General features: G+C 42.0%; 1 protein-coding gene across 1 annotated transcript; it reads left to right on the top strand.

Moving 5' to 3' along the window:
- Positions 1–8426: 8426 nt before the first annotated feature.
- LOC141611900 (uncharacterized) lies at positions 8427–12666 on the top strand. Its single transcript, XM_074430552.1, has 4 exons — positions 8427–8790; positions 11140–11220; positions 11485–11601; positions 11999–12666. The coding sequence occupies exons 1-4, from the start codon at positions 8559–8561 to the stop codon at positions 12454–12456; spliced, it is 888 nt and encodes a 295-aa protein (XP_074286653.1). The 5' UTR covers positions 8427–8558; the 3' UTR covers positions 12457–12666.
- Positions 12667–12953: the final 287 nt, after the last annotated feature.

The following is a 12953-nucleotide window of genomic DNA, read 5'->3' as shown; positions in this document are numbered from 1 at the left end:
TACTCTTAAGTCTCTTTTGTGGACCCTACGGTTGTATGCTCTTCTCATTCGATTTTGATATACTGCCAAGTTAAGCCGTGCCGTGTCTCGGCTTTCTTCGACTGTATAGGGAGACTCTCGTGCCTTTCTCATTCTCGACCGGGTCAAAGGTTTGCCTTCGAATGTTGGCACCGATGCTTCAATTGGCGGGACGGCTTCGATCCATAGACTAGGTGGAATGGACCGTGCACCCGTCGCTTCTTTCTCCGTGGTTCTAAGGGACCACAGACGCCGGTAGTTCATCAACCCACCTTCCCTTTAGATCTTCAACTTTCTTTTTCAGCCCGTTTAGGATTGTTTTATTAGCCGCCTCCGCCGCCCATTGCTCGAGGGTGGCGGACGGAAGAGTATGCAAACTTGATACCGAGCTCTTCTAGCCGCTTCATCACTATGTCACTCCAAAACTCTCGACCGTGGTCAAACACCATGACTTGGGGTAACCCAAATCGAGTTATGACGTTCTCCCGATTACCTTTCTTACGGCCGCCGTCGTCTTGGCAGTACCGCGACGCTTTCGACCCATTTGGTGAAGTAGTCGACGGCGACTATCAGGTACTTTCTTCCTCCGGAGGCCGTTGGAAATGGCCCCAATAAATCCATCCCCCACTGTGCAAAAGGAAGGGGACTAAGCACCGGTTGCATGTCTCGGGAAGGTGCATGTATCACCGGAGCATGCATCTGACAATTTTTACACTTCTTGGTCTTAGCTCTGGAATCCTCAAGCATGGTGGGCCCGAAGTAGCCGGCTCGGAGAGCTTTGTGGGCTAGTGTTCTTGCCCCCATGTGATGTCCACAGATGCCTTCGTGAATCTCTCAAGATGAGCTCTGCGTCGGTTGAGGCCGACACATTTTAGAAGTGGCCTTATTACGGACCTTCTATACAACTCTCCTTCAAACACCAAGTACCTTGCGGCGATCCTTTTTATCTTCTGGGAGAGACTGCGTGCCTCCGGTAACTCATTTGTCAGTTTGTACTTCATTATCGGAGTCATCCACGTCGTCTCGGCTTCTATGTCGCCCACCATGCCGACGGTCTCGGTGATGCTTTTAGCATTCCCGATATCCACCAAAGACGGTCCGGTGACATTCTTGATAGTAGAACTCGCAAGTTTTGAGAGAGCGTCGGCTCGGTTGTTCTCAGACCTGGGAATGCATTGGATTTGGAAAGATTTCAATTTTGCTGTGTCAGCTTTTACCCTTTCCAGGTATCTTACCATCCCGTCGTCCCGAGCCTCAAACTCTCCTCTGATTTGGTTAGTAACCAATAGTGAGTCTGTCTTCAACACAATGTGTTCTGCTCCGGCAGCTCTAGCTAGCTCGACTCCAGTTATCACCGCCTCGTATTCGGATTCGTTGTTTGGGGCCGAGAAGGTAAATTTCAAGGCGTACTCAAACTTGTCCCCGTTTGGGCTGATGATAAGGATGCCGGCTCCTGAGCTGTTCGCCGTGGAGGACCCGTCGGTGTATACTTCCCAAACTCCGGGTTTGGTTCCTCTTGATATGTGCACTCGGCCGGGGAAGTCGCAAGTGCCCCCCTTTATCGAGGGCCTCGGCTTGTATTGAATGCCGAAGCCGGATAGCTCTACTGCCCATTTGATGAGCCTGCCGGATTGTTCAAATTTTTCCAATGCTTTCTCCAATGGTTGGTCGGTTAAGACCGTCACGGGATGTGCGTCGAAGTAAGGTTTTAGTTTCCTTGCGGCAACGACGATAGCAAAGGCTGCTTTTTCAATCAGTGGGTAATTTCTTTCGGCGGACAACAATGTATGGCTGACGAAGTAGATTGGGTGCTGCTGTTTGTCTTCTTCTCTGATGATCACGGCAGATCGACCGTGGCCGAGGTAATCGCTATGTATAGATATAGCGTCTCCCCAAAGATCGGCACGGACGGGGTTTGGGAGAGTTTGAAGATGAGCTTTCGATTGCCTGAAAGCCGTGCTCTGTTCCTCCCCCACCAAGTCTTTATTCCCCTTCAACACTTTGAAGAATGGGGTGCTCTTGTCGGTTGACCGAGAGATGAAACGGGCGAGAGCCGCCATCCTCCTGGTCAACATCATAACCTCTTTTCGATTCCTCGGCTCCGTAGGTCCAAAGTATTGCTTGGACTTTCTCGGATTGGCATCAATTCCCCCGCACCGACAAGCACGCCGAGGAACTTACCCGCCCGGACACCGAAGTTGCATTTCATTGGGTTAAGTTTCATCTTGTATTTCCTTAGTGAACAAAACGTTTCGCTCAAGTCGGCCAAGTGCTCGCCGTCGGACTTGCTTTTTACAATAGCATCGTCGACGTAAGCCTCGATGTTTCGCCTTTTTTGATCTTGAAACACTTTGTCCACCAGCCTAGTGTAAGTTGCGCGGCGTTTTTTCAAACCGAACGACATCATTTTATACATGTATGTGCCGTGTATGGTGATGAATGCGCACTTAGGCATGTCTTCTTCGACCATGAATACCGATGGTACCACGAAAAGGCGTCGAGCGAGGCTCGATAGTGTAGCCTGCCGTTGCGTCTATTAAACTATCTATTCGAGGCAAGGGATAACAATCTTTAGGACATGCTTTATTAAGATTTGTAAAATCCACACACATCCTCCACCCCCCGATGACTTCCTCACCATTACAACATTTGCTAGCCACTCGGGGTAAGTACAAGGCATGATAAAGCCTGCCTCTAATAGTTTGTCTACCTCGGCCTTGATGGCCTCATCTTTCTCGGCCGAGGAGTTCCTCATCTTTGTTTTTTGACAGGGCGAGCGTTGGAGAGCACGTTCAGCTTGTGAACGATCACCTCTCGGCTCACTCCTGGCATTTCGGCGGCGGAGTACGCGAAGACGTCTTTGTTCTTCCTCGGCAGTCAAGGAGATCGGCTCGAACTTTGGCTCCGTGCCGACACCGACGCGATTACGGTGCGTCCTGGGTCAATTTCCACTTGCTCGGTCTCGGCTCCCTCGACCATGCCGACGTTGTTGGTGCTCATCGGATCACCCTCCTGTCGTAAGGATGGGCTTTTCCCCTTCTCCGATTTCTTCGCCACTTTGAGGGACCGCATGTTGCACCCTCGGCGGATACTTGACATTGACAATTTCGTCTTTCTCGTCCTTTGAGACGAGCTTTTGTGCCTCCCCCGGTGCGAGACATACATCAATGTCGGGGTCCGGATGGACATTACAAAGATCGGCATCGCTCGGAGTGACTCGGCCTATAAGGACATTGTAGGCGGACGAACCATCAATGACCACGAACTCGGACCAAACATTCTTAGCCGCATCTTCCTGGCCAAACATCACCGTGAACTTGATTGACCCCGGGGGCACCAGGCCCCCGAGAAGCTGTATAGTGGGTTGGTACAGGGGCTTAGGTCCTCAATCTTCAGACCGAGATTGAGGAAGCATTCCTTGAACATGATGTTTGTATAGGCGCTGTATCAAGGGCACCTCTTAACCAAGTGGTTGGCTATATCTAGGTGGACCACCGGGATCGTTGTGTGGGGGCTACGACTCCTTCGTAGTCTTTCTTTCCGATGGTTATATCGGGGACGGTGGAAGCGGGGATCGCTGTGGCGGGCACAAAGTTGATGGCTTGGTAAAGCTCATTTAGGTGTCGTTTGTGCCATTTAGCGGACCCTCCGTTCTCGTTACCTCCGGTAACCATTTGGATCACTCATATCCTCTGGAACACCGATTTCCTATTTGCCCCGTCGGAGCTTGATTCCGGGGCCCTAGCTACATACTTGCTGAGGGCCCCCTTTCGGATCGACTCCTCGATGGCGTTCTTGATGCTGACGATCGTCGGTCTTATGGCCGGTCTGGCCGTGGTAATCGCAAAATTGGCTTGCGTCGCCTTCCCCCTTCATCTTGGGGGGTCTTGCCCATTTCTGCCCTTCATTCTTGCTCAGGGCGAAGACCTCGGCCGGTGATTTGACCAGAGGGGTGAGACCGCTGTACCGCTTATGGGTGTATGGTCCCGAACTCCCCCCGGCGCCCGCCGAGTTCTGTTTCCTGTTAGATCTTTCAGGTCGTGACCGATTACTGTCACGGCGACCTTCATCAGTATTCTCCCGGCGGCTCATCCTTTCTTGGTGCCCGGCTTCACCGTGGCCTACCCGGTCTTGTGGTAATCCTCCACTTTTACGGCTTGGTCCGCCATCCTTCTGGCGGAGTCCAGGTTGAGGACCTCGCACTTGATCAGCTCATTTTTGAGGTCGCCTTTCGGCAGGCCTTTCATTAGTGCGAAGGCCGCCAATTCACTGTTTAGCTCACGGATCTGCTGAGCTTTTGCGTCGAATCTCTTCACGTAGCTCCGGAGGGACTCGTCTTCCCCCTGTCGGATAGTGAGGAGATCGGATGTCTCCACGGCCCTCCTCTTGTTGCAAGAGTACTGGGCTATGAAGTTGTCTCTTAGGTCGGCATAGCAATATACCGAACCATTGGGTAGCCCCTTGTACCAACTCTGGGCCATCCCATGAAGGGTTGTTGGGAAGACTCGGCACCATACCTCATCTGGCTGCTCCCATACCGACATGTAAGACTCGAAAGCCTCGGCGTGGTCGGTTGGGTCACTCTCCCCTTTGTATGACAGGGACGGCAGCTTCAGTTTGGTCGGCACGGAGACGTCGAGGACATAGGCATTGAAGGGCTGTCTGACCACGTGTCGAATGACACGCGGCGATCGGCTCCTCGCAGCCCTAGTCCGGCTTCTCTCCCCGTGGCGGGAAGGGCTTCTTGGTGTCCGACTTTGGAGAGTCGGACTCCTTTCTTCGTTTCTTCGGGGTGGCCTCGTTGGTTTCGCGGCGACGCTGTCCTCCCACGAGTGGGGGAAGGACTTTGGTCCGCCGCCGACGATGTATGGGCTCCGCCGTGTCCTAGTATGCACGGCTCCTTGTATCGCCGGACAAGTTGTTCGGGTCACTTTATGGGCCCTGGTCACTTGCGGGTGTCTTTGCCGTCACCGTCGTTGCGGCGGGGTGATCGGCGTATTACCCATCGAGTCCGGGAGCGACTTGGTTTGGCTGCATCGACCACATGTCCCATGATAGTGACATGGCCGTGAACAATGGTGTTTACGGTATTATTGGCATCCCGTACGCCGGTTGAATTACTCGGCCGGTGGGGGACTGCCCAATCTCAGAATTGTGGACTGTGTCATCCTGATAGAATGCAGTTTCGTCGGTCACAATTGCTTCTTGTTGTTTTGACATCTTCTTAGCTTGTTGGGTGGGTTTTGTTTTGTGTGGTTTTTTTTTTTTTTTTTTTTTTTTTTTGGTAAGGGATTTGACTAGCTTTTAGTATGGTCTTCCCACAGACGGCGCCAATTGTTCCGGGTCTGATTACGGAGCAGATTTGTTACCACGTAAACTTGTAGAATGATGACTTTGCTTGACTCTTCCTTTCGGCCTCTCCTGAAACAATGAACAAACTGAGGGCTCGGCTTGGTACCGAGCGAACTCACTCCGACGCTCAAGTCAGTAAACTTAAAGGGATTAAGTTGTGTGTTACTTGGCACAAAGTATATTGTAGAGAGATAAGGGAGTTTATACCAGATTAGTATGTTTAATTGATTATTTTCGGATCCTTTCCTCAATGAGGGTTGAGGAGTATTTATAGACTTTCACCTTTTGTCACGTAGTGGCCAAGTGGCCAAGTGGCTAGCAGGTGGAAAGACGATCTACCCTCGGCCGAGGGAACCCATGGCAGGCCGGCGGGCCCTGTTGACTCCATGCCGAGAGGTCTTGGATGTAAGTACGCGGATGTGTCGTGTCCCTTGGCTAGTTGCTGGCCGAGACCCAGTGACAGATGACCGACACAGTGCGTCGGCTAGACATCCAAGGTGTTGACTTGCTTTGGATATCTTTGACCTTGCTCAATATGTTGACTCGGTCAGCGGGTGCAGAATATGCCCCATCAATAATAATAATAATAATAATAATAATAATAATAATAATAATAATAATAATAATAATAATAATTATAATAATAATAAATATTAATACTTTATACTACTAATATTGCCATTAATCATAATAATATAATAATAAATAAATATATTAAATATAAATAAAATAATAATAATAAAAACAATAGTAATATAATAAAGGGTTATTCTACGTAGTAACCCTGTGTTTTTTTGAATTCTAGCTGGTAACCCTTCGTTTTTCAACTATCCACATGGTAACCCTGAACTTATCAAAAAATGTTCTCCTTGACCCTCAACTTTTATTCCGTTAAAATACTCCGTTAGTTTGAATGTTTATTGAGACTTAGGCTTGTCTTTTACACTTCAAATGCTTAAATGACCAAGTAACTATGATTTTCTCAACTAAATTAAAATAAATAAACCTTGAATTTTGCTAACAAATAATTATATTATAAGTGTGGTAAGAGTATAATTCATAACCTTTTTATTATCATTCTTATTATTATCATCATTTTTATTGCTTAACAAAGAATATTAAAGTAGTAAAAATATCGATCCACATCTTACCTTTGTTTTTGTTATAAAAATAATATCAATATTAACAATTATAATCTAATCTAATTTATAACAAAAAATAAAAGTAAGATGTGTTTCAATATATTTACTATTTTAATATTCTTTGTTAAGCAATAAAAATGATAATAATAATAATGAAAATAAAAAGATTATGAATTATACTCTTAAGTGTCCCTAGAATATAATTATTTGTTAGGAAAATTTGGGGTTTATTTATTTAATTGAGTTGAGAAGACCATAGTGACTTGGCCATTTAAGCATTTGAAGTCTAAAAAACAAGCCCAAATCCCAATAAACACGCAAACTAACTAGCTTTTTAACTAATAAAAGTTGGGGGTCATGGAGAACGTTTTTGATAAGTTCAGTGGCTACCATGTGGGTGGTTGAAAAAAAAAGGGTTCTTCAGAATTAAAAAACACAAGTGCTCCGCGTAAATAACCCTTTTTTTTATTTTTTTTAAATAAAGACTTTTTTCATACGGAGTATAATTAAAATTATGGACTCTGCCAATCAATCGCAAGTTATACAGACATGGATGGTGGGTCCCAACTCTCCAACTCATTGGTTTAGCTTAATAATAAACTCAATTACTCGGTTTGTTTTGCATACGGTAACACGTTTCAGGACAGAGGAGACGCAATCCAAAACTCACAGTGTGTAGTATGGAACCCGCTTATACATGCGCGGTATTTATAGATCTTTTATTTTAGGGATATTTGATAAGAATAATCCAAACTATACCTCATCTTCCTATATTAGGCCCTGTTCTTTTGGACTTAATTTCAGTTCTTATAAATTCAGTTTAGTTCAAATTCTAATAAGTTCGATTCGATTGATTCATTCCATTCATTCGATTCGATTGATTCGATTCGATTGATCGATTCGATTCGATTCAACATTAATAATATTATTCTTATTTTATATTCTTACTATTATCATTATTATTATATTAATCTATTTAATATTTTTATTATTATATTAATATATATTTTCTATATTTATTATAGGGTTATTCTACGCGGTAACCCTGTGTTTTTTTGAATTCTAGCTGGTAACCCTTCATTTTTCAACCACCCACATGGTAGCCCTGAACTTATCAAAAAACGTTCTCCATGACCCCCAACTTTTATTCCGTTAAAAAACTCCGTTAGTTTGCATGTTTATTGGGATTTGGGCTTGTTTTTTAGACTTCAAATGCTTAAATGGCCAAGTCACTATGGTCTTCTCAACTCAATTAAATAAATAAACCCCAAATTTTCCTAACAAATAATTATATTCTAGGGACACTTAAGAGTATAATTCATAATCTTTTTATTTTCATTATTATTATTATCATTTTTATTGCTTAACAAAGAATATTAAAATAGTAAATATATTGAAACACATCTTACTTTTATTTTTTGTTATAAATTAGATTAGATTATAATTGTTAATATTGATATTATTTTTATAACAAAAACAAAGGTAAGATGTGGATCGATATTTTTACTACTTTAATATTCTTTGTTAAGCAATAAAAATGATGATAATAATAAGAATGATAATAAAAAGGTTATGAATTATACTCTTACCACACTTATAATATAATTATTTGTTAGCAAAATTCAAGGTTTATTTATTTTAATTTAGTTGAGAAAATCATAGTTACTTGGTCATTTAAGCATTTGAAGTGTAAAAGACAAGCCTAAGTCTCAATAAACATTCAAACTAACGGAGTATTTTAACGGAATAAAAGTTGAGAGTCAAGGAGAACATTTTTTGATAAGTTCAGGGTTACCATGTGGATAGTTGAAAAACGAATGGTTACCAGCTAGAATTCAAAAAAACACAGGGTTATTACGTAGAATAACCCTAAAAAAAATCACGATATAATTGCCCGATTATATATAAGTATATAACTCAGACTAATTCTCTCATCTAAGAGTCTTCCCACAGTATTTTAATACAAAAACGAAACCCCTTGGCCTTGTCTCTCTCTTTCCTCTGAATAATCTTCTGAGTTATCAGGGGGTGATTTTGTGTAATAAAATGGGAACATGTATATCAACGATTCACAAAAATACATCCTCTGCAAAAGTCCAGATGTCTCAAGACAACAATTCTTCCTCCATCCCTCCCACTCCTGATAAACACAAACACAAACCCCCTCCTGTTACTACTACTATTCTTCCTCCTGTTGACCCTCCTCCCATCATCTCTACTTCTTTCAAGTCCAGAGTTTCTCCTTTCCATTCTATTTCTAGTTATCGCAGCAACCATGGTATTCTTTTTACTTCCGCTTTCCCCGACAGACAGATATACCCGTTTTAAATGAGAATTTTTGATCCATCAATACTTATTTATTTTTTGTTTTTCTTTTCTCTATTATTTGGGTTGATTTGTTGGATGATTGCTGCCCTTTTCCCTTATTCATTTTTTTTAAATGATTCTGTTACTTTTTACTTTACTTTATGCTTTTTGGCATTAAGTGCTTGGGAACAAAAATTTTTTTGTTGGTTTTATATACATTGGTTACCTTCGTCTCAATCAATTATTTACCGCTTTTAATTATAGGTAAACAATTTATTAGAAGGGGGTAATATTAAACATGGTGGATCACTTTAGATGCTACATATTTTGGTTGATTGGTATTTTGCATTTTGATGATGATGTCGTCGTCATACGAGATTATTATTAATTTTAGTCAATGGAGGACCACACCGATACATGCTAATCAAATTGGACTCTACTGCTCATTTCAGTATCTAATAGCAGTCCCACTTTTTGTCTTTCTATCTGGTTGGCGCAGTGGTAGCATGGGGCTGCGCTTGGTAGGGAGGTCTGCGGATCGATCCCCCACAACTGCGATTGGGAGGGGTTTAAATACCGTAATCCTTGGACACGCCCCGAAATCCGGATTAGTCGGGCCAATGTGGTTTAGTATTACCGGATGGTTTAGACCAAAAAAAATCAACTGTTTATATACTTTTTACTTTCTAGAGTTGCTATTCATATCTTTATCGTTACTCCGTAACTTTTTTTATGTATTTTTTTTGTCACAAAGACTAAGAAAACCTATGAATGACCCAATAATTTATTCAGATTGACACTGAAATTAGCCAAAAGCAATGCTAAAATATAAAGTCAAACAAATAAAAAGACATCTAAAGTGGAATAGGCAAACAATTGATCCTACTATCCAATTGTAGACAAAGTATCGAAATTGTTTCTGAAATTCTCTGTCTATGCATTGTCATTTGTGCTCTATTATGATTTTGTGAACAACGAAAACAATTATTGGGCTAAACTTAATTGTATGATAATGATGCTAACCAAACTCAATTAATTCATTGTTTGATTTAGGCTTTGATCGTACTAGTAGGTATGTAAAATAAGGGGTGCTCCATGTGTTTTTTCAAAGTCAAATGTTTGGTTAAATTTGTGATTTTAAAATCTAGGGAGTTTATCTGAATACTTTCTGTTAGCACCTCTTTTGAAACACAATGGAATTAGTTACATGTGCGCCTAATCTCGAGTACCTTATTTGAAATAGACTTAGCGGTTTAATACATTTCGTAAAACAATCTTCTTTATAGGTAATCCAAAAACTACTTTCTGTATGTATGTAGTGGGGCAACCAGACCGGGTTCGAGTCAGCTCATTTTCAGGTTTTTTATTATCAAGTTATTTAGGGAACTGTCAATCTCCAACGATAAACATTCGGGTCGGTTTTGTTGGAAATAGGGGCTTGTTATGCCTTTGTAGTTTTTCCAATTTGTCCCACATTGGTAGAATGAAGTTGTTGTCATGTGTTTATATATGACCACACTCCTTACCATATCACTAGTGGGTCATGGGAGGCTTTTGTGGAAGCTTTGCGAGGTGCTTAATTCAGCTCGCACACGCGCGCGCGTGCGTGCATCTGTTAAATCGTCTGCAATTAAGAGCCATATCTTCTGCGTTAATGGCTCCTTAATCACGTTTGACTGATGTTAATGCGGAATCAATTTTTGGCTCCTCACCTGCTATTTTTCTCCTATATAAAGGGACCTTCTTCATTCCAGAAATCACAACAACACACTCTCTTCCTCTCTTCTCATTCTCTATAATTTCTGGGTAAAGATAAATTCTGTCGTTCCAATGCTCTCAGTCTCGAGTGGGCGCGCCTGAGTGTAGTAGTGTAAATCCTTGGGGAACTACCGGTCATTTGCTGATCGCCACCACGGTCGTACCGGAAATATAGTTTTCAAGGCAGTGGCTCTATTACCACGTCACTACGAATCGGTTATCTCTTTTCCTTTTACATTGTTACTGCAATTTTATTCCAACAGGTTTCATAAGGACGGGTCACTTCGGGTTCGGGTGAAGTTTGAGTCCACAATTCGGGAGTCGGGTCGGATTAATTTTGTCAAGTCTACTCCTAGTACAAGGGCATGGTTTTGTATGTTTGGCAAGCTTATCATGAAATTAACAACTACAAAAGAGAGTTTTGGGTGTATATTTGATGCCTGGTGTACTATATATAGTGTTGTTAGATTTAGGGTGTTTACCATCATTGATCAATCATTTTATACTAATAATATTCATTTACTGTTAATAGGAGTTGATAATATTTCTGTTGTTTTGATAGGCAGTAGAGAGGAGGCCTTCTACGACACCCAAGGCTGGCTAGAGTCTGATTGTGAAGATGATTTTTACAGCGTGAATGGAGGTAAGAATGTGGAACTATTAGTCCAGTCTGTCAATCATATAACAATAACAATGTTTCAGGAATATGTTGATAGTCTAAATGTGTAGTGTTTCGGCGGTGCTTCTGATTGGGCTTGTTTTGGAATCTTTGCTGGTGCCTTGTACAAATTTTCAAATGAACAGTTCAGTTGATGATACATAATATTTAAAAGACTGATTCAGGAATAAATCCTCAATTAAAAGATGGTTTTGGAAACTGCTAAACTCTTGTCTGATACACCTGCAGATTTCACTCCTTCTCGCGGCAATACTCCTGTACATCCTTCAATTGGAACTCCTCGACTTCATAAAACATTTTCTCCACAAGTTAATAAAGCTGTTTTCGATGTCAGACTTAGCAGTGGTAAGCTTGAAACAGTGGACATTGTCTCTCTCCTGTATTTTTTTTTTTTTTTGCAATCTTATCCTTGTCATTTTGCTTACAGTTTCATACTTAATTCATCTACACTATCACATGTCGGACATATAGAAATTATGAGAATTACATTTATTAATTGATGTTCTCCAACTGGCTTGCAACTGCCGGAGCGTCATGGTATGGAGTGTAGACAACAGTTATTTTGTGAGAACTTTCATGTTTACCTTTTCAATATAAAGATCCGGGTTGTCAGACATGACACTCTGCCACGCTGCCAGAGTTATGTGTCGAACTAATATAGTGAATACATGCTGCCGACTGTCATGCTGGAGATTTTTTATCATCGTTTTTGAAAATTTTCCAAACAATTTCTTTGATGCAGCATCCCTCCGTTCCCGAGGGAGTACACCAGTTCGTCGAAGTTTCTCATCAGCTCCCGGAGTAACCGGAAATTTACCTGAAGGAGCTACTGGTATTAGTCAAGAACCCGCTTTGAAACCTAAAAAGAAAAAATTAGCTGATCTTTTCCGAGAAAGCATGAGAGAGCGTGGTGGCTTTGGGCTCAGTTTTCCAGGATATGAAAGTGATGGCAGCCAGAGGATTGGCACATCTCCGAATAATCCTGCTCTCCCACCAAAACCAAGAAAAGGAACCTCACCTTTATCGGGCCCTCGAAGTGTGTCTCCCCCTAATAATTATGTGCTCGAGAAAGATAAGTCGTCTAGATTTTCACAGCGCTGCTTCCCCAGATTGGTTTCCATCCGCAGCTTTAACGAAAGCAAGAAGACATCTAGTCGTGCGTCATCTGTGGAAGACTTGGAAAAGTTCCCACAGCGTTAATTTGCTGGGATTATGAATGTGTACTGAGTTTTGCTCTCCGTACTGTGCGAACGGAAGGGTTTACGGATGTTAATAATAATAACTGGAAAACTTGAGTTCCATTTTACTTTGATTTACTATGCGAATAGCTACCATGTAAAAAGCGTTGAGAATGTAATGAAAGTTGAGTAATTCTAAAGGTAATATTCGTGATTGGCTACTGTACCTTAGCTTCTGTTGCATCATCTTTACTTAGTTTTAGAACACTACTAGTTTTAAACCCGTGCAAAATTACACGGGTCTGGCACTTAAGCATGTTATATACTACCAAATGCAATGTATTGAAAAAAATATACTACTAAATGTTGCGTATATACCGCATTAAAAACGAAGCAAATGTCAAAATTGAAAACGGTAAACAATAGGATTCAACAACCACAAATACAAACATAAATTTATAAATAATTGAAGAAAGTATTAAGACACCCTCAATTTGAGGGGCTAAAATTACCATCTCA

This window comes from Silene latifolia, chromosome 11, assembly GCF_048544455.1.
Source record: "Silene latifolia isolate original U9 population chromosome 11, ASM4854445v1, whole genome shotgun sequence".
In the NCBI taxonomy this organism is placed as follows: Eukaryota; Viridiplantae; Streptophyta; class Magnoliopsida; order Caryophyllales; family Caryophyllaceae; genus Silene; species Silene latifolia.
The sequence above is the reverse complement of the archived record's forward strand: the minus strand, read 5'-3'. Positions and strand labels throughout refer to the sequence as shown.